The following is a 25024-nucleotide window of genomic DNA, read 5'->3' on the forward strand; positions in this document are numbered from 1 at the left end:
GTATTATCGTTGACTCGTAGGTCTTGCGGTCGCTTTAGAGAGAGTTTTCTTTTCCCACTATAATTATAAAATTGGGTACTTCAATCGTATACTTAGCATTAAAATGTCTGCAGCTGGAGGAATCCTCTCCGGTGAGGTTATAAAGGAGTATCCCGGAAAACTTACTCCCTTTGTCTCCGTAACATGCATCGTCGCTGCCATGGGTGGTCTCGCTTTTGGTTATGATATCGGAATTTCAGGTACTACTTTCATTTCTTTAATTGTTAAAACTCAGAAGCAGCTTATAGTATGATTGAATTGATACATTATTGTTATTATTTTAGGCGGGGTGACATCCATGGACTCTTTTCTGGAGAAGTTCTTTAAGGATGTTTACGAGACAAAGAATCGGATTTCAACCAAAAACCAGTACTGCCAATACGACAGTGCTAGTTTGACGATGTTCACGTCCTCGCTCTACTTAGCGGCGCTGGTCGCCTCGCTCGTCGCGTCAACTGTGACGCGTAAGTTTGGCCGGAGATCTTCCATGCTCTTAGGCGGCGTGTTGTTCTGTGTCGGCGCGATCGTTAATAGCTTCGCCACAGCCTTTTGGATGCTCATTCTCGGCCGCCTTTTACTTGGCTTTGGTATCGGATTTACAAATCAGGTAAATTTTCTAATTTTATGCGTTCAATAAATTTATAAATGCTATGCAACCTTAACTTATTGCATAGTTTTTGGTTGGATTGTTGTACACAACTACAGTCTTTGCCACTCTATCTTTCTGAAATGGCTCCCTATAGAAACAGAGGCGGTTTGAACTTCTTCTTCCAATTATTCATCACAATCGGCATCCTTATAGCCAATGTTGTTAACTATTTCTCTGCCAAGATTAAGGGTGGGTGGGGATGGCGATTGAGTTTAGGGGGAGCCATAGTCCCAGCTCTGATTATCATCATTGGCTCAGTCCTCCTTCCGGACACCCCCAATTCAATGATTGAAAGAGGACAGCATCCCCATGAGGAAGCCAAGAACAGACTCAGAAGAGTTCGTGGTGTTGAAGATGTGGAAGAAGAGTTTCAGGATTTAGTTGCAGCCAGTGAAACCTCAAAACGAGTCAAACATCAATGGAGAAACTTGCTGCACAGGAAATACAGACCCCACCTCTCTATGGCCCTACTAATTCCTTTCTTCCAGCAACTCACCGGCATCAATGTCATCCTTTTCTACAGTCCCCTCCTTTTCAACTCTATCGGCTTTGAATCGGATGCTTCTATGATGTCCGCCCTAATCACTGGCACCTGGAATGTGCTTGCCACTGTTGTTTCGATTTACGGCATCGATAAGTGGGGACGGAGGTACCTTTTTTTCGAGGGAGGCATTCAAATGTTGATTTGTCAGGTACTTTTAAAAGTTGAAAGACTTATTAGAAACTCTTGTTCTTCCTTCTTAATCCTGGTATGTTTTGGTTGTTGTATTCCCGTAGACGATTATAGCAGGGGCGATTGGAGCAAAATTTGGAGTGAATGGCATGGTAGAACAGTTGCCAAAGTGGTACGCAATTGTAGTTGTGCTTTTCATAGGCAATTATGTTGCAGGTTTCGCTTGGTCTTGGGGGCCTCTGGGTTGGCTTGTTCCCAGTGAGATCTTGCCATTGGAAATACGATCAGCGGCTCAAAGTGTGAATGTATCTGCAAACATGTTCTTCACATTTGCAAATGCGCAAGTTTTCTTGACGATGCTGTGCCACATGAAGTTTGGAGTCTTCATTTTCTTTGGGTTATGGGTTTGTGTGATGACCCTTTTCATCTACTTCTTCCTCCCTGAAACCAAAGGCATCCCAATTGAAGAAATGCCCAAAGTGTGGAAGAGCCATTGGTATTGGTCAAGATTTGTGACTCATAATCATCACCAAATTGGAGGCCTAGAGATGGGTGAAGGACGGCAACAAGTAATTTCAACTGTCACACCATCATTGGATGTGATTTATGAGATTAGAACATATTAATTCCCCAAGAACAACAATCAAGTTAATCTGATGCGGAGTTTGAACTTCATTTTTTTGTAAAGCCAAATGATTCTTAATACTTACAAGGATTTAGAGGGTGAGAACGAAAGACGGGGCGTCCCTTCTCGGACCTGCAACGGAGCGGTATACATAAACACTTTCAGCCTCACATTCATCACTCCCACCATCCTTAATAACCTCAACGTTCAACCTCGGCACCTGCTTCGCCAAAATTCGACACCCATTCATCGTCACCTTACAGGCCGACATCCATAGAGATCTCATGGATTCATACCTTTCCAAACCAGAAAGCAAAGCAGCATTTCCAAATGGACTGTCTCTGATTTCCAGTTTTCTCAGCTTTGGACAACCACTCATAACACACTGCATTCCCCAGTCGCTGCTTCCAGCAAAAGCCACTGAAAGAGTTTCCAAGTTTTTTGCATATTTCCCTATGTATTCAAATGTTATGTCTGTTAGCAAACCCGAAATGGCTAGTCTACGTAGCTTAGAGCATGTTTTCACCACGGCACCAAAGGCCTCGTCCATTGGTTGCTTTGTAAGATAGTCAGGTTGGTGGGGGTTCATAATACAGAGACGAAAATGGGTGAAATCTGGGCAGTTCTGCACAATGGTGGCTACAGCCTCGTTTGTCATCTGATGACAAAAGTAGAGAACGTAATGGAGTTTAGGGCAGCCATAAGAGACAGCAAGAAACCCAGACTCTGTTACCCCATGAACTAAATTGTCAGCATACGGATCTGCTGGAAATACACGCAGTTCCTCTAGCAAGGGGCAGCTGAGTCCAACAGCCTTCAGGCCCTTGTCTTCAACTGTGTCTAAAACCTGCACTAATAAGAGGGCTTTGTTAGAGGGCTTTGTTAGGAAGCACGAATCTCCACAATGGTACGATATTGTCCACTTTAAGCATAAGCTCTTGTGGTTTTATTTTGAGCTTAGCCAATGTAGAACTCCCTCCCGACAATCCTCACCAGGCTCAACCAAAACAAAAATCAACGGTCATAGAAGGAGAGAAAAATGAGGCATACCCAAAGGCGGCGGAGGACGGGGCAGTGGGAAAGAAGACCAGCAAGTTCACCACTGTGCAGAATGGCGTAGCTGAGATTCAAGAAAGTTAAGTTGGCAGAGGCAGGAAAAAGAACTTGGAGATACAACACTGTGGACTCCAATAAGCCCGAGAGAGTATGAAGATTGTTGCAACTTTTAAAGGCATCTTCGAGGTCGTAGTACTGCCGGAGAGTGAGGTCTTGAGAGAAAGAGCCGGTGCCTAACTCTGTTAACTGAGGAGCATTAACAAGCAGCCTCTGTAATTGTTCTAAGTTTATATTCCTATTGACCTTCAAAACCTTCAATGATTTGCACCTTTTTACCAGCTTCTCAAGGGACTCAAAACTGACGTCGCTGTTCAAACTTGCAAAGTTGAGTACTTGCAGAGATTTCAAGGTATCTGGGAAGCAACTCAACCAATTTCCACTCTTGTCATTGATGTCATTCTCAAGTATGTCCAGCTCCGTCAAGTTCCTGACACCAAATTACACGTCAGAGTTTTGCTTTCTCGCAAGAACACACCATCCACCCAACAAACAAAATGTTTGTCTTGTAATCTCTGGCATAGAAATCATATTTTTCTCTTTGGGTTCCTATATGTTAGTTTAGGAGGTGTCTTATTATAGAGAGAATCTAGCCCTATTCCGACTAGTGTGTCGCAACGTCAATAACTGACTTTGATACCATTCGTAACCATTCAAACTCACCACTAGTAGATATTGTTCTCCTTGAATTTTTTCTCTCAGACTTCTCCTCAAGATAGGTTTTTACACTATTCTTATTAATGTTTTCATTCCCCTCTTCTACAGATGTGTGATCTCAGTAAAGATGTGATGTGCCAAAGACGGAGAAAAAAGTTTGAAAATTTCTCTCATCAGAGTTCAATCAGGAGCAAGAGATGCTATTATAATAGGTACCAATAACAGAATCATACGCAGTACAATTGTATTTATTATGAGTTCAAAACTTTAGAATATGATTCCGAGTCGATACTGTGTGAGTGGTGTCCATCAGCAACCCCATATAAAACTAACTGAAACAAACGAACCAGTGACCAAACCAAACATTGCTTTAATTTCATAACCATTTGCTGAGAGGGCATCAAAAACAAAAAGAAATCAATATTCTTCCAAAAGGCATTTCCCAAACAACCCAGATCTCATCTTAATGACTCACAGTTTTCAAAACAACAGAAGAAGAAATGACGTACTTGCAGTGAGTGGCAATGGCCGCAAGCCCATCGGTGCTGAACCCATCGCAGCTCATCATTGAAAGAGCTTTGAAATTAGGGAACGAACGACCCAAAAACTCCAAGCTCTCGTCAGTTACAGTCATTCTTTTGAGCCTCAACTCTTCGAGATTTGGGTATTTTGAAGCGAAGCCGACAAGCCATGAATGAATATCAGCTCCCCAATTCGGAGGCACCAAATTGAAATCCGAAAACCTGGGTTTCCCCTTCAACGACACACTCCGAATGTTCGGGAACCGTCGGATTACAATTTCCGGTGAAACAGAGTAACAGTTCCCGATGAAAACGTGGGTTCGAGACCACCGCTCGGCGTTGAACCAATCTTTACAAACCAGGGAAACAGAGCTTCTATCTTTTCGAGACTTAACCAAACTCAGAACCCTTTCCAATACCTCATCTGGGAAAATGGAACCAGCCCGAGTCGACTCGTCCGAGTCCCCTGACCCCCCCTTCTTCTTCCTCTTCGAACTCATTTTTCCCCTCAAAAAACACTCAACAGATTGATTATCTGAAACCCCCCATAAGGAAAATCAAATTCGAAAATGTACTTAGAAACGAGATACCCAAAATTTCCCAGAAACAAACAACGCCGAGTAATTCAAACCAAAAATGAATAAGAACAGGACGAGGAAAACAAAGATCTGCAAGAACTTGAAAATTAAAAGAGGAAACTGAAAGTAAAGCGGAGAATCGTATATGAAGTTAAAGAAGAAACAGAGGAGGACCGAGTTGACTCAGTGAAGCTAATAACGAAAATGGGATGTTTTGTAGCGATTGGGAAGTGGGAAGAGCCAAAGTGAGAAAGCCGAGTAATTGCGTATTATAGAAAAAGCAGAAGAAACAGAGTAATACAATGCCTCTAATAAACTCCATTTCTTTCTCCAACCTCCACCACTTGCGTTTTCGCGCGTCTGTTCAACCTCCAATACAATTCTGCCACGTTGCCTCTTTCTTTTCCTGTTTTGATGACTGTAAATCTGGGCAGCGGATTGCCCGGGGACTGCCCTTCAGTTGTTGAATCTCAGTTTAGTCGATTTATTATAATATAATTTAATGAATTGTTGTTTGTTTGTTTTTTAAAGGGAAAAAAACAAAAATAAATAAATAAATAAATAGAAAGAAAATTGTTTCTTTTTTTTTTTTTAGGTCAAATAAATTATAAATAAAAAATAATTCACTAAATTTTTCAATGGGCAATTATTTGTGGAAGGGGCTCACTTCATCTCATCATCACATATTTCACCCCCTTTTTGCAACCAAAACACTTTCTCCCTTTTACCCTTTAGCTTTTTATTTTCGTGTATTTTTAATTTCCAGCTTAAATTCATCGTTAATAGATATTATTCGCTTTGATCCTCTATGTATCGTTGCTCACCACTAGTAGATATTGTTCGTTTTACCTCGTTACATATCGCCAATCATCGCTAGTAAATATTGTTCGTTTTTGCTCGTAACGTACCGCGTTTTTAACTAGGGAGAGATTCCACTCTCCAATCGATGTAGGATCTCACAATCCACCCCTTTAGGGGTCCAACTTCCTCGCTAGCAAACTGTTTGTTGTCTAGCTCTGATACCATTTGTAATCGTCTAATCCCACTGCTAGTAGGTATTGTCCACTTTTGTTCGTTATGTATCGCATCAGTCTCACAATTTTAAAATGCGTCTAATATGTAATCGTCTAAGCCCACTGCTAGTAGATATTGTCCACTTTTGTTCGCTATGTATTGCATCAGTCTCACAATATTCACCATTTGTCATTCCCAAAAGATCTCTCATTCACCGAACATTCTTATAAGATCTCTCGTATTTGTGTTCATCGTCATTTGAACATGCATGTCGTTTGATGATGGTACCCAAACTGACTTAACTAACACACCCAGAATTATAAAGTTCAATCGACTTGGGCTGCCTTCTCCAACCTGACCTAACCAATCCAAAAAAAAACTTAAGTTCAACTCAACTCAAACCATGTACACTTCTAATTACAATTACGTAGGTTACATCTAATACATAGTTTTATAGATTAATTTAAAATTAACGAGTTACGTTGCCCTTCTCTCTCATCACCTTGCATTGCAAAGATTTTCCGACGACAATCGGGGATTCGCCCTTGATGTGGCGATCACATGTGGGAAAGACCGAAACATCAAAGGAAATATATTTAAAATTAAAAATTAAAAAAAAAAATTGTTTAGATTAATAATTAGTGTGAATGGGTTATATTGAATTAAAATGATAAATGTCACGTGAGACCCTCATCTACAATTCCATACACAGCTAATGCTCACGAATCTCTATGATTAAAGATAATCATTCACTAATTAAACATTAATTTTATTGCACTCTTACATGGCCAATGACATTACAGCTCATAACCATCTGGCCTTAACTCTTTAATTAATCTCATAATTGAAGGCCGACGCAGCCGAGCCAGCCAGCCGGAGCCAGCCGGAGCCGACTACATGGAAAAATAAAAATAATAAAAATAAAAAGTGGTAAAATAAAAGATAAAAAGGAAATTAGGGAATGATCCTTTTGGAAAAAGGGTAGGGTAGCCCATTGTAAAAATGAATAAATATCGGGGGAATTTCGTAAAATGTCGAGCCACTCATGATTAAGAATAAAAAGAGATGGTGGGGCCCGCTAGGTTTAGTTGGGCACTATAATGTAATTACTCAACTCATTAGGGGGCTCTCCCTGCAAATAAATTAAAATTAAAATTTGTAATGTTTAATTTTATAAAAAAAGAATAATTATTGGAATTAGTGGTGATAGAGGGGAATAGATTACAACCGCATGTTGCGTAGTGTTGTATTTGTGCCAAATCACTCTCTTCAATGTCCACATCATTATCTAATTCTCTTTACACTGAAATTAAATATCTGACGTGTGATGGGGGCCTGCTTTGGGGTTCTTACACGTGGCACCTTTTCCTTCCTCCCTAATGTGGCCCAATTTCTTGTTGCCTTCTCCACATCAGCCTGTTACCCTCAAATCTCGCTTCGTTTCTAATTTGAGTATTTGGGCTGATATTACAGGCCCATATTGATAGGCCCAAATTGATGGGCCCAATTCATATAAAGCCCAAAAATGCGGTGCTCCCATTGGGCTGGTGGCTGGTTCGCCTGAGTTACCACCTTTTCAAAGTCAAGTTAAGAAAATATGATGTAGTATTTGGAGAGTATCTTAACTAGCCTCTAGTTTTTTTTTATTTCATTTTATTTTTTAAATTTAATAACTAATAAGCTTTTTAAATTATAAAGAATTATATACATTAAACATCTCGGTAGGTTTCTAATTAATATCATACCATTGTGTAGAGTCATGTATTTACATGATGAACGATATGTGAAATGATATGAAAAATGATACAATATGTATAGAACGCCAGCGATGTTGTATTAAATGATAACGAAAATGGAAAAACATTCACTAAGCAAGCGAGAAGAGCTACTAGAGAAGACTGGTCCAATAAGAAAAGGGGGCAACAATGTGCGAACTGTCTGGTAAGCCTATACCTGCACGTATGGGTTATGTGTTAGGGTCATACTTATTTCTTAAAATACTTAAGTCACGTGCATATCATAATACATGCATAGGGTAGCTAGCTATTTATTTTATTTAATATTTTATTGTGTCATTTTTAAAAGTCATTATAATAATACCAAATATCGAGAATCAAGATAAGTTTGGAGGTATTTTCAATAGATGGTAGCTAAAATACCACGCAAGGTAGAACAAGAAATGGATCATATGTTAATTTAAAAACATGATTATCCATCTTAATTTGAATATAAAAATTTACCTAATAATGATCTTCTGAAAAGAGTGACTCAAAGTAGATAAGAACGAGGGTTTGGAAAAAGGAATTTAAATAATTATGCATTCTAGAAATTCGCGAAAGACAGCCCCCACTGGACATAATTATTTAGTAACTAATCATTCCAGCACTAGCTATGAACACTAAAAAAATCAATGTCCAAATACATTAGCAGCAACCAGTTCCAAGATGCCACCAATAATAGAACATACATCCAAGCCAATGATCATAAAGCTTTCATTATTATCTATATTAAGACTTATTCACTCAAGATCTTGTTCCTTTTTTTCTGTTCGTCGCTTGTGTTTGTCCATCTGGAAATCAATGCTTGTACATCTGGAAACTAGCTATTCGACTATTAGCATGTTAATTACATGAATTAAGGCAATTAAGGACTGTTTTTCAAAGTTATACAGGCTAGATTAACTTGTAGCAGTGTAAATGTGAGCTTTAAAAGTAGAAATTAAGCACCAAATGAATCGGTAACTCATCAATTAAAGCCTTCGGTAAAATCCTATTTTGATTGGAGAGGATAACGATACATTTTATTATAAAGGTATGGAAATCTATTCCTAGCTGTTTTAAAAACTTTGAGAAAAGCTTATTGGAGAGGAGAATGAAATATTTTTATACGAGTTGGTTAGTTTTATGCACTTCAAAAACCTCAAGGGAAGCTGATGGTAAAAGTACAAAGAGTACAATACTATTAGCAGTAGGGTTAAACATTTTAAAAGACTTCAAAAACCTCAAGGGAAGTTTAAGGTAAAAGTCCAAAGAGTACAATACTATTAGCTGTGGGCTTAGACATTTTAAAAGAGGGAAGCTTGAAAGTAAAAGCTAAAAAATAACATAGCGGTGGGATTACATTTTAAAAACCTTAATAGAAGCTTAAGAGTAAAAGTCCAAATGTTAGCGGTGAGTGGTGAGCGTGTACATTTTAAAAAACTTGAGGAAAAGCTCTCTTTTGTAGATAATTTGAAGAAGGAAAAAGAAACTGACCTCTAATGAGACGAAGTTTCAGGGTCGCCAGTTCATGAATCAAGATTGTACAGAGCACATTTCCACAACTTAATTGGGAAAAAGGCAGTCAAAGTCGAGACACTTCTGGTAATTCCTATTGTGTTTCCAAATCCAGCTTTTTTTTCTTCCCTCTATGCCAACCTCAATTCCTCATACGTTACAGATCGTTTTAATCACACACCACACCAAAAGGGAAAGAAAAACAGAAACCCCACAATCCCATCTGCCAAGGATGGGAAGTTATTCAAATTGAATCAAAACCAGAAATACACATGGAAACCAGAAACGTAGGTTAAATAAATGGTGACACGAAGTTCCGAGGAAAATGGGCTTCGTTTTTATTAGACAGAGAGAACAAATGAGAGCAACAGTATAATGAACTGTTCGAATTTATCAGAATTTGAAAGGGACTAAACCAAAATGCTACCCTTGTAAACGAATTTACCTATCACCTGCCTTTGTAATACATGTACAAAAAGAACGAGATGCATTCCTAACACACCCATCTTCATCTTCATCTTCAATGAAAGATTTGAAGAATTTGTCAGCGAAAATGTCTCAGATCCCTAACTACGTCTTTCTTCCTACCAGCACAGTGTTTATACAACAAAAATACAGATGTATTTACAGAGCCCTCTGGCTTAATTCACATCTCTGTCTCAATGGCGTACTTTTTCCTTGGCCATTGCTCTTCTTCGGCAAACAAGGCCACGGAAATGTCCGCGAGCTTTTTTCTGCTTAATGGAGACCTAAATCGTCTTGTGAGAGGAGCATCTGGGGCTTCAATCTCGTCGAGATCGATGAAATTGTCGTCAAGTTCAATGGAAGTGCGAAATGCACGGATCTTTGAGGGGGTTCTATAAGCGAAATGCCATTCTTTGGCAATTAAAGTCTGTAAATGCAATTGAAACCCTTAATCAATGAGAATCATGGAAAGAAATGAAAGGAAACAAAATAAAGTGAAAAATGATGCGAGTGATGCTTACCGCTTCGCTAATTGTTTTCGAAACGCGGACTAGCTGTTTCAAATCATCATGGTCCAAACCGCAGAGTATCCTAATCTAATGGAGAGGGGAAGGGGGAAAAATGCATTTCAGACACAATAGTTGAAAAAAGGACCGAATGCAAGGATTTGAATGGTGCAATATCGAATCGATTTCAATCTCAAGAACTTTGTAATTGTACTAACCAGAATCTCCTGAGGCAGAACCTCGAGCAGAGACCAACCGGCGTCCACCGTCGTACTGACGACGCTGCAGCGCCTCTTCGACGGTGTCTTCGGCGTCAAGTCGATAGACGAATCCTCCTGATTGCAAGAAATCACAACACGTTTCCTTCCTAAACCACGCGCATATCTCACAACTCCGAAATCCAGCTCTTTATCGGCAGCAGAGACGACGCTTTTCGATTTCAAACAACCGCTCTTCTTTCCCAACGCCATTGTTAATTCTCGATACTCAAAATAATTTAAATCTATTCGCTTATCTGTATCAACGCGCGGGAAAGAACGAACATAAATCATTTAGAACTGATAAAATCCTAAAAGAAAAAAAAAACCGAATCTATAAACTACGAGATTCAAAGAGCTTCAAGAACCCTAACAAAAATCTGATCGAAGCGAAGCCGTTTTTTTTATAAGAATGATTTTGCAAAAGCAGATTGAAAGTGTCAAATAAGGAACAAATCTAAATTTAGTGTCGAGTAATGAAGAAATTCAAATTTGAATCTGGAGCGAAACGAACCTGATTGTCGATGGCCGTGGAGATTTGAATTTCGCTCTCTCTCTTTCTGATTCAGTTTCAAAGAAAGTTTTTGCTCTTAAAATGGAAACTCAGCAAACTACGGAGTTGCTTTCAAATTGTCGACATTCCATCTTATATACCGATAGAAAAAGATGGGATATTTCGCTTTTCAAAAATTTAAAACTTCAAAATAAAAATAGAAAATTTTTAAATATCCCCACGCACTTTACAGAATCCGCTGGAATTTTCGGGGAAGAAAAATCTCCGTTTTTATCGTTGATGTCATTTATCTCCTTCGGCGGTTAAAACTAAGTGGAGGAACGACGAAATGAAGGGCAAAAACTAGCCGTTGGAGTAGTGGGACACGTGTTGGCTGGTAATGGGATGGAATTTACCTGGATGCTTCACAGTGATGACGTGGAGATATGGTCGGTTCAAGTCGGCGATGCCGGTTCCTTCTCCAACACGTATTTTAAATTTTAATTTTTTAAATTCTTTTCATGACACGTGTTATAAAAGTTAGGCAACCAAGATGAGACACGTGTCTGTGCCACTGCGATTCGGCGTCGTTTTGAGAGAAGTGTATGGTGACTAGGGAGTAGAGGATCCGAACTCTGCCGGTGCGGGTTTCTTTTGACTGGACTTGATATATTCTAATAAGGCGGGCGGCCATGGGTTGACGGCTGTTACTCTTTTTACATATTTAATATCGATGCCAATGTGAGTCAACAGCGCATAGGACCCATTCATCTCAACGAGTCAAAAAGGGGTAAGTAACGCGTTCGATTCAATCGGAATGGGCGTCTCCACGGTCACATACATTCACATGAGTATTCTAGTCTAGCGGGTCGGGTCCACCCAGTGCAGCTCGACCACATCCACTATGATATTGGACTCTCACGAACCAGTTTTACATCTTCCAGTAAAGACAGATATTAAAATAAAGAGTTAGCAATTCAGTTTGTCCAACTCCGACCCATCTTTATGTATGGATCAAACTCCACCACTAGTAGACATTTTATTTTATAGACCTTTTTTTTCAATTTTATTTTATAAAACTTAATTAAACTTCAATTTTAGCTAGTTTCGTTAAACTATTCAACTACATAGCAGTCAATATTGACTGACTTAGAGCCTTTTGAATTTGAACCATTTTCTTTTTTTATTTTTGTTCGCATGATACGAACACGAACCCCACTTTATTTGACCCACGTGCATTATTTAATTCACATGATATTATTCATATCAGGTGTGTCTAGATGGGTTTAAACATATTTAGTCTCTTACTTATGTACATTTTTGACTTATTCATTTTTCCCCGAATATTGTCGTGGAAAAGTTTGTGTAAAAATAAAAAATAACATTTAAATTAAAGGATTCATTTAGGGGTAAATTCAACTTTTATACATTAAAAAAAAAAACATAAAATTATTTAATATAGTTTATGTCGAGTAATTCGTCATTCTCGTATAAATAAATATTATAAATTTAAAACTTTATGTTTTTTTAGATAATATAAAAATTTGTTCAGAATTAATACTCACATTATATACATATTGGCCATTCTTTGACGTTTGGTTACATAAATGTGAAACTTTGATGTTTTTTTAATAGAGAAAATAAAACTTTATATTATACATCTAATCCATCATCGGGTGGAGTTGGTCGACTACATTCCAGCTAAATTTCACGCATTATTGTTCGAGATTGCAATACACGATTATTTTATTATACTCCATTTTCTTAAGTTGAATATGTAATTATTCCATAATTTAAATCTACAATTATCTAGATCTTTTTTATTCTCCATTTGCACAAGGCTTTGTGACCGTTAGAATCCTTCTCTGGCAGCGTAGTTTCACTCCCGCTTGACCTCTCAAAGGTCTTTATCCTTGTAAATAGGACATTATGCAGGTTGCCACATGTTGTAGTTGTTGTTGAGTTTCTTGATGTTAACAATACCAGTAATACTAAACAAGCCTTTTCAACACGAGACTTGTAGAGTCACAGCTACTCACGATACATAGAAACTCACTTACCAATAATAATTGCATGGATGAACGAGTTAATTTTTAGTCGATGCATTTATGTGTGTTTCTAATATTATCTCATTATAATTATTTAAATAAAATAAATAAATAAACCTCTTCCATAAAATATCTACATTTTAAAAAAAACTGAAATATCATTAAGTTAAGTTAAATTATAAGTTTCATTAATTTTATTTAAATTCATTTCTTTAATAAAATAAAATAAAATATTAAATTAATTATACTATTGTGATTTTTGCTAATAATAAAAGTCATAAATATTGAGAAACACGTTGTTTTTTTATTGAACAAAAACTATTAATTGTTAAATTAAAAAAAAATATTTATTGACAATAACTAAATTTAAGATTTTATTATATATATATGCATTAAATTTTAGGCACTTGGAAGTCTTAAGACTAAATTACATAGATTAAAATATAATATGTTTGAAAGTACCTATCATATTTTAACAAACTTTATTCTATATATTTAGTATTTTCGTCGCACGCGGGTGCGGCCCGGGTTCGATCACTGGAAATGGTGTTATTTTCGCTATTTTTTAAATTGTTGACGAGGGTTCGATCCCTGACAACAGCTGTTTCTTTTTTATAATTAAGAAAAATTTATCACTTAATCTATCTGGGCCGGACTATGAACTGTCTAACTCGCTCAAGCCCGCGCCAGTTGTTATTTGAGCTCCTTCTCGCGCACTCGTGACCGGCGGCAACGAAAGTCACCCGAAAAGCTCATACCGAACTCCAGGAAAGTGGAATCCTCGGTGCCGGAGCTCTCGCCCTTAAAGGCTTCTCATTCTTGGCGTCTCTCTCATTTTTCAGTAGTTCAGTTGGAGTAATCATTGGACAAGTAAGTAAAGGAGTCGATCAAGTTGATCGATTAATACTTTAGCTTCTGAAGTATTTCTACTTTCTTTTCTGAATTTTGGTACTGTTGGATTTTTCCATTTTAGCGCTAGCTATGGAAACCGACGAGACCGAGCATGTGCTTCCATTTCAGCTGCAATTCGATAAGCCTATTGCCTCTCAGGTTAACTTTTACCACCTCACCATCAGCCTCCTACTTAGTTGTTCATACATTTGTCCATTTGTTGGGGGAATGATGCCTCTAGTATTCTGTGTGATGAGTAAGTTTTTTTCTGCTCTGAATATTGATGATTCTCTAATGCAAGGTTAAAATTGCCGAGTGGAACCCGGAAAAGGATTTGCTAGCCATGGTCACGGAAGACTCAAAAATTTTGCTTCACCGTTTCAACTGGCAGAGGTTGTGGACTATATCGCCTGGTGAGTTATATGTCTCCTAATTTCTTAAAAAGAAAATTTGACGGGTCTCTTCCAGTTTTCAGTTTCACATTACTTTATCGTACTTGTTTGGTCTAAAGAAGTGCATATAATATATGTTGAAGCCTGATTTTTTTGTTATAATGTAATGCATAGGTTAATTAGATTGATATAAAATTGATGAAACTAAATCAGAACGAAGGGCAATATTTCATCTTTCGAATAGCCATCTTTAAGTTATTTAATGACAACTTAGTGATTTTTGAACTATTGGTATTATACCAATGTCTAAACTCTTGCTGAGAACAATTTTGGTTTAACGAAATCTAATACTTAGAACAGGACGATGATATTGTTGCTTCCTCATTTTGCGCTTTGTTATTTGGTTCTGATGTGCTACATTGTTGTTTAGTGACATCATTGGCTATGAATGAATGTATAAATGTATAAATTATATGTAGGAAGGTCTATAAAATCCTTATGTTGGAGGCCTGATGGTAAGGTGATAGCAGTTGGACTTGAGGATGGGACAGTTTTGTTGCATGACGTTGAAGTGAGTAGCCTTGCTTTAACTTTATAATATAGTTTTCCTATTCATCAATCGATTATGGAATTGTTGCTCTCGATTCTGGTGATCCAGACACCTGTTAGTCCAGTTGTACTGACATTGATTAGATTCAGCTTCCAATGTGCCCAATATAGATTACGTTTCCATTTCCTTTAGAAAACAAATGGAGATTTTATTTTAATTCCTTCATTGATTTCTTCCTCTAAGGTGTTTGATCTACTAAGGAGTTTTAGATAGTAGTTGGCATCTTCAATATAATTGCTTTGCAACTACTGGTTTCAGTCTTCGTTTTTCATTCTGGTCAGTAACTACAGTAGAAATACTGTTTTGAAATGCAATATTTTATTTTGATATTTTACTTAAATCAGAATGATATATATCAACGATCAAACTGCATTTAATTTAAGTTCATAGCAATGTTTAGAGTCCAGGATAAAAGTGTAAGATGTAGCTTTTATTTTCTCTTAGTTTTCTTGCTGTTTATAAACCTTTTATTTTCCATCTCAAACAGAATGGGAAGTTATTGAGAAGCCTAAAGTCTCATGAAGCTGCTGTGGTTAGTCTAAATTGGGTGGAGGATAGCCAGTTGATTACAGTACGTAATTCTCCACTTATTTATTTGGTATTTTCCATGAATTTTATTGGGAAATCATTTTGTTAACGTTGTTCTGAATGTGCAACATGAATTATTATCTTCAAATATGAGTTTCTTTTTCTCTCTCATCCTTCATCCTTTTTCAAAATTGTGGTACAGGACAACAATGAAAACTTGTCGACTTATGAAGATCGCACCAGTCGTCTTTTCCCCCCTGCTCCTACAGTTCCTCGAATGCCTGGACTTGTTTCAGGAGATACTGGTTTTATTGATGACAGTGAAGACTCGTTTACAGAGTTGTCAAATTCTTCACAACAACGGTTTAACATCTTGTGTAGTGGTGACAAAGATGGAAGCATCTGTTTCAGCATATTTGGCATTTTTCCAATTGGAAAAATTGTAAGTTAACCAATTATAACCACGAACCTTTCTTTTCTCTCTTCGGAAAAATAGTTAGTTAGCTGATTACTTCTCCGTTCATCAGTATAGTTCGATAAAATTGTGTCATTTCACTTGTATAATAATTCAATGTGATATGCTAATTTCAAAACTGTATATTTCTGTTCTTATTATTGTCACTTCCTGATCACTCAAAGCCTAAAGACCAAAACCGGACTTCGATTTTCTGTCCTTGGTGGTCTTTGTCTATACAGCAGAGGATGGAAAAGATGGGGGCATGTTTTGGTCTTTAGACTTAGAGTGATCAGGAAGTGATGATAATCAGAACAGAAAGATATAGTTTTGAAATTAACATACTACATTGACTTAGAGTGCGTGTGTGTAATTTCTCTGTCCTGAAATTATCTTTTAAATAAAGGTTTTGTGTTCTATAAAGCTATTTATCCTGTTGACTCTTGTTAATGAGTCTTGGGAATGTAAAGCATCTGCCTACTTTCTTTATCATTTAATTTATAAAGTAAATATAATAAAAAAAACCACGTGTCATCAATGAAGATAATTTACTTATTCCTCACAAGCTCCAGAACGTGTGATACAAATCTCTGAAGTCGCTTGAGTCATGAATGTAATGTAATTATATAATTTGTAACTGGAGATCTATGTTTTTTGACCTTTTAACGCAAGCAATTATTTATTTATTTTTTTTTTTTTTGTGTGGTAGTAGTTGCTGTATTGATCTATTGAGTGCTTCCTCCATTGACGTGTTTTTTTTTTTTTTTTTTTTAATGTGACAGAACATACACATGCTTCATATTCCTCTTCAAGATGCTGGTGCTTTGTGTCACCTTCTGAATGCTGAAATTTACAAGGTATGATAAAACACTTAGGAGGATTGCTTTTCTACATTTATAGATTTTATTTGACCATAAGGCCTCTTCTTTTAGGGCTAGCATTCTTATTTGTTGTTTATAGCTCTAGCAAGATTCTTCTTAGCCTTTTTTTTTAGGGAGTAATTTTATTGATCGATGATGAAATAATGGAGTAGAAACTCCAAGCACGTATTGGTGAATTACAAGAAAGTTCTCCAATTAGAGACTGATAAGATAAGCTAGAGTGATCGAATGGATGCTTATTTTTGCAACAAAAAAATACATTGTAAAGAAGAAAAAGAACAATATCCATAAAATGGTAAAAAAAAGAGAGATATCATTGAAAATATGATCATTCCTTTCGCCCCATAAATTCCAGAAAAATTCTCGATTGAGGGCAAGCCAAAGGACCTTCTTATGACCATGAAATGGATGGCCCACCAAAACAGATGCAAGGAGATAAAAAGAAAAATTATTATGGAACAGGGACCACCAAAAAGCTTCCAAAATATCTAACCAATAACAGGAAGCAAAAGGGCAATGCCCAAATAGGTAGCCAGGGTATTCAACATTTGACTCACACATGATGCATCAATAAGGATATAGATTGATATAGGATATTTGCCATTGTCACTGATCTGCTGCATTAATAGCTCAAAGCTCCCACAGAAAGAATTTTGTTTTCTTTAGATAAGAATCCTTGCAGATTGCGGTGTTGGGGTCCTTTAAGACTGAGTTGCATATCAATTTATCTATTTTGTTTTTAAGTTAAAGATTGATCACTCGAAGTATCATTTAGCTTTTATGATTTTCTTTAAATAAATATGGTGACTCTGAGCTACAGAAGTATGGTGAAATTCTCAACAAATAAAATCTTTTAATGGAGTTTATTTTATACTTTCATCACTTATATTGGTTCAAGTGACATAGAGAGTTTTAATTGGTCCATATCCTGGCTTGAAAACGGTAAATGTTTCTATATCAGATTGTAACCTATGAGTACTTACAAGATATTGCTCATTTGAAGGTTCAGGCGGAAGATTGTGGAAGTTATCTTTCAGATGGGTGATATGGAGCTTGAGCTTCAAGTTTAAAAATCTCCACAGAACTATTAAAACATCTTGGTTGTTTAATCAAATAATTTAATATTGAGGATTATCTGTTCAGTCATTGAGATGTCTAGTTGTTAGATTAATACCTACTTTAATGTTGAGATTTCTCCAAAATTTTTGCCTGTACTTGAAAGGTTTTCTCTGCTGGAGCATTTGGAATGTAACTTGGAATCAATGTTTCAGAAACCTCGATTGGTTTATGAGTAAATTGAGTAATGTAAATAATTTGTTTTACGTTAATGTAGGTTGCTTTATCAAAAGATCTTTGCCGTTTGATAGTCATGTGCTCAGGAGAACTCGTTGGAGATGGGCATGATCCAAGAAATAGACAGATCAGCGTTCAAGGTGTGCATGGCATGCATTCTTTAGTGCTTGATACTTCAATATTTAGGAAAAGGTAATGTTACTGCAGACGCTGGGAGTATTGCTGAACTATTTGTCCTGGGATTTACATTGTCTGGTGTTCTACTTCTATCTCTTGAATTCTGATAAGAATATGGTAGGAGCCAAAGGGTGATTGTAGATATATTAGGGGCGTGTTAGTAATTATATGGTAAATTGTTGTAGTTGAACGGTCATAAGTAGGATTTAGGGGTAGGGAGAGGCTAGCAGACTTTGGGAATGCTCTGTATCCCCTTGTAGTGTTCTTTGGAATTTCAATATTTTTCCAGTCCTTTTTTTTTCTTTTCGATTTCCAGCCTCTGGTTCTGGTTACTATCGGATTCTCACTATGCTTCTTTTTAACTGCTCTGATACTTCTCTAAGAAAAAACTGCCCTGATATTCAAGCAAATTTTCTTGTCAGAAGGCTGGTGGAGAGTCTTACTGAAGTGTATCTTATCCTGTATCTTTTCATCACATCCTTTCTAACCTTTGTGTTCCTGACAAAAGTAATGAAAAACTCATTTTCTGCCTCTCATTGTAGGAAAAGTGAGCTGCATCAGGTAGCTCAACAAGCTTCTAACATCTGGGAGTTGACTGAGGTAATCAGGGCATCATTGTCAGTAATGAGTAAGCAGTGGTCTGATGCCATGCACACTTTCCGAGAGAAGTTTGATTCTTTATCCACGCTGATTATCAATCATGGTAATAATAGATATTATATATATTCACGTGCTACTCCTTTTATCCCTACTCATGTCGTTTCTTCTCTTACATGTAGGACTTGACTCATCTCCCCAAGAGGAGTTTCTTAGTCTTTTAGGTGGTGCACGAACTAGTCCTCCGATTCACCAATTTTTAGTTAATTCTCTTGGCGAAGTGGTATGTACAGTCTTTTCTTTGATTATTTCAGAAATTAATGATTGTTTTGTTGTTCACTTGCTGATTTGTTGAATAGGGTGCAAAGCGTGTGTCTAAGGCTGTTTCTGGGGCTGGAAGTGAACTCCAACTTATTGTCCTAGATCATCTACAGGTGAAAGCGCACACCATAAATTTGTTTATTATTTTTTCCTCTATTGTTTATAAAAATTTTACATGATACTGAACTGAAACATATAGTGATATACTAGTGGAAGTTAGATGCAAAATTTCCTTTTACAGCCTGCTGCAGAAATCATTGGATTCCGAATGGGTGAACTACTGGGCCTTTCAAGATGGCGTGCACGTTTTCAGAGTGTTGGTTTGGATGAGAAGCTTATGTACGAGGCTACGGAAAAGGCTGGTACGCTGCTTGTGCAAGTTGAACGATTTATGAGGGTGCTTTCAACAGTATTGCAGCAGGTATGCTATATTGTAGATGAATTTTTAAATTTTTTTTATTTGAATGTAAATGTTGCTGTGAACCAAACCTCCTTCCCCAACAGACGCACAAAGATTGTCATTATTTTATTTTTCAATTGAGAAGCAAATTGTGTTGTAGAATAGAAACAGCTTGTTAATCCTTAATTATCGTTAAAATTTCTTTTTATTTCTCGTTGAGAAGCAAGTTAATTACGTTCTTGTAGCTAACAAGGTGGTGGATGATTGTAAGGGGTTTGTGTACAATAGTGTTCATTGGTAACATAATGACATTCTACTCTGGTACTTAAGTGGACTTCTTACCGTAGTATACTTATGTAACTAACCTTCTCTCTTGAAACAGAATCAAACGAAACTAGTCTAAACAACTATTACAAGCCTAGCCCCTAATCCCTTCTATGCTGGAATCAACCACATTCTTCTTCCTTTTTATGTTTGCGAGCCAAACCTATCATAAAAAAATGGGTTGGTACTAATGCGTGTAATAATGCATCATTCTTTCTGTTTTATAATTTGTAATATAAAACTTTTGTTTTCTGTACAGATATCGAACTTCTTTAACTGGCTTATACGATGTATAAAACTTCTTATGTCAGAGCCAAGCGATCAGCTTCTACCTTATAATAGGTAATTCTCTCTCTCCCTGATCTAATGACACTGGCTTTGATTGTGAACCCTCTCTTTCTGATTTAGTTACACTTTTTGACCATTGCAGTGAGCTTGTTGTTATTTTCTTGAAGTTTTTATACAATCAAGACCCTGTCAAGAAGCTGCTTGAAACATCTGCTAACGACGACAATATTGAGATCGACTCGTGAGTCTTATTCTTCTAGCCTCACACATAAACTGTGAATATATTGTGTGTATTTTTCAATGCTTTTGATAGCAAATCACTAAATTTGAAGATCACGTTTCCTCTTCTCTGTGGCCCTGTCCATATACATCAACTTGTTCGTAACTATTAAATACAGCTTGTTTGTAACTATTTTTCATGTGGAACTTAAATACATTTATAAAAAGAAGAATCTAAACTTTAAAAGTTGGCATTAAAGAACGACAATAAGACCTCCCCTTTCCTTTCATCGAGACTTTCTTTTTGGGGTCACAAAATAAAAAACACATTAACTACACATCTTTGATAACCATTTGGCTCTTGAAAATTGTGCTTGTTTTCTTACCATTTCTCACAATAATAAACATTTGAATTCTTGACCAATTCCGAAAAAAAAAAAAAATATATTAAATAATTTTGAAAGATTTTAAAAACTATATTTTTTTAGTTTTCAAATCTTGGCTTTAATTTTGAAATCATTTGTAAAGAATAGATAATAAAACAAACGAACCCATACGTGAAAAGTAGTGTTTATAAGTTTTTTTTTTTAAAAAAAAAACCAAGCGAATTTAAATTTTGTTGAAAAATTATTAGAAGGCCAAGTAAGAATTTTTTCTTAAATTCCCAGGTTGTCTTGAGCTGTCCCCGCCATATATCCTCCCTTTTTCCTTAAATTTCTTCTTCCTCAACCTCCCCCACCCATCCCAAGGATGAAAAGGAAGGAAATAATGCTTCAACAATTCTTATCTCTGTAGTTTAAACAATTACATTATGTGCATCTAATCTTCATTCTCTTAGTTAGCTCTCTCTGGTCTCTAGTGAGTTTTTGTGTAGTGTTGTGCATTTGTTTAATGATTGCAGATCATAGAATTATACATAATAGTTAATGTTTCTCCTTTCGTGTGGGAACCACTAATGTATTCTTTTATTTCCAATAGCAACTTCATCTTCTACCATTTTCTGTAGGGAACTTGTTGAAAGAGTAAGAGAATTGGCTCTATTTGGGGGCTTCTCAGATTGTGAGTTTTTAAGGAGGACACTTGGTATGGAATTCCAGCAGATGGAATCTAGGTATGCCCTTTCTTCCATTCAGTTGGTCTGGTAGTAGTTTTGCATTAGTCGACCATTCATAATATTGACAAGGTCTCACAATTTAGATCCACGAAAGAACTTTGAGTACTGGACTTCGATTTAATTTGATTCAGCTTGGATTCTTTGAATGTGATGAAATCAATTTCAACATTGAATTATGGTAAAGCATGACATGTCTGAATTACCAACTGATAGATTAAAAGGGGTTATTTTTCGTTGGCTGGAATATTGCTTTGGTCCTTGAACTCTGTCGACCACATTTTCTTTTGGTTCTTACACCATCAAGTTTTTCCACAAAAATTTGGATTTTGTGATTGAACATTTACATTAGTCCTCACCTTCGATTGTTGCACTGCTATATTTTAACAAATAAGTTATGGGAGAATGCCTTGTGCAATCTGGTGGTTAATTCCCACTCCACGCATCGTCCCATAAGCTTATTGGGAATTGGTCTCGAGATTGCAACTATGAATGATAGAGGCAGGGAGTGGGTTACATTACTTCTGATAGACAATTTTAAGCCCAGCCTAGAAGAGGACTCTAGGAAGTGCTTGTCTCTTTCGCTTTTGGTATAACGGGTCCCCAGCTGGAAGGAAGGGAAAGCATCCTCTTTCTCCTTGGAGTGCTTGTTGTAGGAGAATGAGGAAGATTTCAGTTAGGTTCTGCCCTGTTTCTAGCAAATTTTTGTGCAAGTTTTCTACCTTGGATGTAGAACCTTCAAATGAACGAGCAAATATTGCATCCTTTTGGTGTGCATATGTGTGCGTGACAATAGATTATGGCTGCATACATATGTAATAAAGAGATACGTTTTTTAGTTATACTGATTTCTGTACAGTAACAGATTGTTGCAGCATTAATTTGCATTGAAACGATACCTTAAAAAAATGAAAATAGTGAATTTATGGTTTTGGTGGAAACCTGGGAATCAAAGCAAGCATTGAAATTTTATATTCTACTCTTGGTACGATGAGAAAAAAAATTCCAAAGGCAACCAAGTATGAGATTAGGATTTCTATTCTTAGACCAAGGGAATCAAAACACGTGAGATGGTTTGAAAGAAAAAAAGAGTGCCTAACATGTTGAGGCCTTCATCCACAAGTAGGTTAAGAGGAAAGGTGAAGCACCAGTTTATTTGGGGGCGGAGGGAGAGAGTGATTAAGATACAATTAGTTTAGAGCCTTTCATATGCATAGTAACACATAGGGTGCACTGACATTTTTTTTCAATAACAATAACATAAATTATATGGTATTGTTTCATAAGTTATAATTGGAGTAATATCAATTACTCTATTAAGTTTAACTAAAAACTAAAAACTGAGGATTAAAGAGAATCAGTTTAATGTTTAAGATTAAAATAGAAATCTCTTTTTCGACCTGAAAATTTACAAGCTTTCACACCGATATTCATATAAAAGCTTGTCAAATCTCAGGATAGTTGAGAATTTGCATGTCTCGTTTGAAATTATCTGTTTACTCGTATGTACATCGTATATCATTAAATTGATATGTAACCTACTTCCACAGTTTCAAGGAAGCTTTTCTTATGCCCTTTAGTACTATCTCGAGAAAAATACTTTGTGAAGATCTGTTGTCCCTATTCCCCCTTCAATCCTCGTCGAGCTGCCTGTCTTCCAGTGTTCCTCTTTCGGTTTCATACTATGAGGTATTTATTCTGCTATTAAGCTTAGTCTCTTGTTTACTTATTCACGGAGATTCATCAGTTATGTGATTTCTCAGAACGATTAGATTATGACACAATTATCTGCAACGGTAATCAAGTCTATTTTTAATTACCATGACTGATTGAAGTTTCCAAAGGCATGATGATGTCTACCAATGCACACTGTTGAAGAAAGTTTGTAATTTTCTTTTAAAAATCCCCTTGTAGGATTCCTCTGAAGCTGTCTCTGCCGATCTGAGTTGTCAGCAGAAGTTCATAGATTATATATCTTTCAAAGTCCCAGATGATTCTTTTACAGATATCGCAAATTGTATAGGCATAGCCAGGGGGTTTATTCATGATCAGAGCTGCTCAAATGAGGATTACTCTTCATTTGAAGCAGTCTTAATATCTATTCCTGATGGTTCTCGGTGTGTTGATCTGTCTTTATACAAGGTAAAAGTTCAAGTCTAGCAAGTTTTTATTCGGTGCGCACTTATTGTGGAAAAAGGAAAGTAAAAGTTCGATAGGATCGTGTCATTAATTAGCAAACCTATTTGGCTATAAACAGGATGGACAGATTGTTTTGTTATTAAATGAAACTGCTTCTACTTCTGAAAGCTCTGTTGGTTCCTATATGATGATTATGCAAGCAGACGAGCTTCCGTTTGTATCCATGCCAAGATCTCCCTGTCTGATCAATTGGAAGGTCCATCAACTCAAGGTTTCTCTTGCTTAAATCTCATTGATAGTATTCTTCATGAGTGTATAGTTTTTCATATATCCTTTTTACATTTCTGAAGTCATTGCAGAAGGATTACTTCATACGTTTCATAAACTAACTTCTGTAAATGGCCACGTCTTATAATGCAAGGGCTTAATCCGTTTCAGATATAATAAACGTCCTCCAGCTCTGTTGTTAATTAGAATTACAACATCTTTTAAATATTCTGGAGATTGAAACAATTCCCAAAATCTCAAGTTTTTTATATGTTTTGGGTTTCTTCCTCAATATATTTTTGCTCATAACTATGGATTAATGCTCTATATGTTCGCTAGGATTATGTTGTCCCATTGCAAATGGAGAATGAAAAAGTTCGCAACATTCCACACGCTGTTATTCCTCCTTTGGCTGTTAGTGGTGAGTGTTTATCCTTGCATATTTTCTGTATAGCCCGAATGATGTAAACAGAAGCACTTGTTGTTCTTGTTGACAAAGTTGAACCACAAACTGTTCAAAGTTACAATTATTTTTATTTATTACACAGCATCCAGAGGAGTGGCTTGCGTTTTCGCAGCAAGAAAGCGTGCCTTGGTCTACATCTTAGAGGAAGATGAAGATGAAGCATCAGATGGTGAATGAAACTCATCTGATACAAACGCAGTTTTGTAGCCATTCAGTCTATGTTCAACTTGATTACAGGCAAAGCTTCTGTGTTTATATAATTATTTCTGACGTACTGAACCCTTTCTTTTTTGCCAAAACAAATTCACTGGCATTTAGATCTTGTGCTCAATGAAAACTGAACAGTCAGCAGGTAGTCTTCATAAAATACCATGCATACAACATCAGGATGACAAAGCTGGAAGGTATGTTTATGCGAAGGCTGTTCTCGACGTTGAAGAACTGATATATATCATTATCAAGCGGGACGTTTGATAAGGTGGGCTTCAAATATCTCCAGATGAAATCGAAATCAATTAGGATTATTGATGGTTACCATTTTTCTAATATGGTGTCAAAGGAACATACTTTGAGCTTTGCTCATATGATTAATTACTTTGTCCCGTTTTAGTCTTCAAATTCCATCCCAACTCATGAATTTATGTCATTTAAGTTCTTAAATTTGTAAGATATCTAATTTAGTATCCGAGCTTTCAAAAACATATGTTGTGATCTTTATTATTCTTTATGTACCAAATCTCTTAAGGGTCAAAT

At 36.6% G+C, this 25024-nt stretch overlaps 4 protein-coding genes across 6 annotated transcripts; 2 read left to right on the forward strand and 2 right to left on the reverse strand.

Annotated features, from left to right (window-relative positions):
* Window positions 1–64: 64 nt before the first annotated feature.
* Window positions 65–2015, forward strand: LOC111478107 (sugar carrier protein C-like). The gene is made up of 4 exons (XM_023122209.1): window positions 65–239; window positions 324–646; window positions 745–1380; window positions 1466–2015. Exons 1-4 carry the CDS (start codon window positions 104–106, stop codon window positions 1985–1987), a joined length of 1617 nt encoding a protein of 538 aa, XP_022977977.1. The 5' UTR covers window positions 65–103; the 3' UTR covers window positions 1988–2015.
* Window positions 1834–5145, reverse strand: LOC111478106 (transport inhibitor response 1-like protein Os04g0395600). Of its 3 annotated transcripts, none has more exons than XM_023122206.1 (4): window positions 4266–5145; window positions 3037–3529; window positions 2072–2833; window positions 1834–1940 (listed from the first exon to the last, which is right to left on the reverse strand). In XM_023122206.1, exons 1-3 carry the CDS (start codon window positions 4775–4777, stop codon window positions 2078–2080), a joined length of 1761 nt encoding a protein of 586 aa, XP_022977974.1. In that variant the 5' UTR covers window positions 4778–5145; the 3' UTR covers window positions 1834–1940; window positions 2072–2077. The 3 variants fall into 3 exon arrangements, with proteins under 3 accessions (XP_022977974.1, XP_022977975.1, XP_022977973.1); XM_023122207.1 differs by having other exon boundaries at window positions 1932–2833; window positions 3037–3288; window positions 3379–3529; XM_023122205.1 differs by having other exon boundaries at window positions 1932–2833.
* A 4276-nt stretch (window positions 5146–9421) lies between these two features.
* LOC111478110 (F-box protein SKIP27-like) lies at window positions 9422–11033 on the reverse strand. The gene is made up of 4 exons (XM_023122215.1): window positions 10887–11033; window positions 10334–10629; window positions 10131–10205; window positions 9422–10036 (listed from the first exon to the last, which is right to left on the reverse strand). Exons 2-4 carry the CDS (start codon window positions 10583–10585, stop codon window positions 9791–9793), a joined length of 573 nt encoding a protein of 190 aa, XP_022977983.1. The 5' UTR covers window positions 10586–10629; window positions 10887–11033; the 3' UTR covers window positions 9422–9790.
* Window positions 11034–13578: 2545 nt separating this feature from the next.
* On the forward strand, window positions 13579–24970 carry LOC111478105 (anaphase-promoting complex subunit 4). The gene is made up of 20 exons (XM_023122204.1): window positions 13579–13783; window positions 13887–13963; window positions 14106–14217; window positions 14676–14767; window positions 15294–15377; window positions 15537–15776; window positions 16571–16645; window positions 18003–18154; window positions 18682–18842; window positions 18919–19019; window positions 19096–19170; window positions 19299–19478; window positions 20041–20123; window positions 20212–20310; window positions 21295–21399; window positions 22950–23088; window positions 23314–23541; window positions 23657–23809; window positions 24145–24226; window positions 24354–24970. Exons 2-20 carry the CDS (start codon window positions 13895–13897, stop codon window positions 24446–24448), a joined length of 2325 nt encoding a protein of 774 aa, XP_022977972.1. The 5' UTR covers window positions 13579–13783; window positions 13887–13894; the 3' UTR covers window positions 24449–24970.
* The last annotated feature ends 54 nt before the right edge of the window (window positions 24971–25024 follow it).

Source organism: Cucurbita maxima, unplaced genomic scaffold (genome assembly GCF_002738345.1).
Source record: "Cucurbita maxima cultivar Rimu unplaced genomic scaffold, Cmax_1.0 Cma_Scf00004, whole genome shotgun sequence".
NCBI classification, from domain to species: domain Eukaryota; kingdom Viridiplantae; phylum Streptophyta; class Magnoliopsida; order Cucurbitales; family Cucurbitaceae; genus Cucurbita; species Cucurbita maxima.

Excerpts from the sequence above, each read along its gene's own strand:
- LOC111478107 (XM_023122209.1), top strand. The coding sequence starts at position 104 with ATGTCTGCAGCTGGAGGAATCCTCTCCGGTGAGGTTATAAAGGAGTAT. Across the intron at positions 240-323 it reads TTATGATATCGGAATTTCAG|GCGGGGTGACATCCATGGAC; the intron begins GTACTACTTTCA and ends TTATTATTTTAG. Across the intron at positions 1,381-1,465 it reads TTCAAATGTTGATTTGTCAG|ACGATTATAGCAGGGGCGAT; the intron begins GTACTTTTAAAA and ends GTATTCCCGTAG.
- LOC111478105 (XM_023122204.1), top strand. The coding sequence starts at position 13,895 with ATGGAAACCGACGAGACCGAGCATGTGCTTCCATTTCAGCTGCAATTC. Across the intron at positions 15,378-15,536 it reads AGGATAGCCAGTTGATTACA|GACAACAATGAAAACTTGTC; the intron begins GTACGTAATTCT and ends ATTGTGGTACAG. Across the intron at positions 18,843-18,918 it reads CACGCTGATTATCAATCATG|GACTTGACTCATCTCCCCAA; the intron begins GTAATAATAGAT and ends TCTTACATGTAG.
- LOC111478110 (XM_023122215.1), bottom strand. The coding sequence starts at position 10,585 with ATGGCGTTGGGAAAGAAGAGCGGTTGTTTGAAATCGAAAAGCGTCGTC. Across the intron at positions 10,206-10,333 it reads TTCTGCCTCAGGAGATTCTG|ATTAGGATACTCTGCGGTTT; the intron begins GTTAGTACAATT and ends CCTCTCCATTAG. Across the intron at positions 10,037-10,130 it reads CGAAAACAATTAGCGAAGCG|ACTTTAATTGCCAAAGAATG; the intron begins GTAAGCATCACT and ends TTGCATTTACAG.
- LOC111478106 (XM_023122206.1), bottom strand. The coding sequence starts at position 4,777 with ATGAGTTCGAAGAGGAAGAAGAAGGGGGGGTCAGGGGACTCGGACGAG. Across the intron at positions 3,530-4,265 it reads GCCATTGCCACTCACTGCAA|GAACTTGACGGAGCTGGACA; the intron begins GTACGTCATTTC and ends ATTTGGTGTCAG. Across the intron at positions 2,834-3,036 it reads CCGTCCTCCGCCGCCTTTGG|GTTTTAGACACAGTTGAAGA; the intron begins GTATGCCTCATT and ends TTATTAGTGCAG.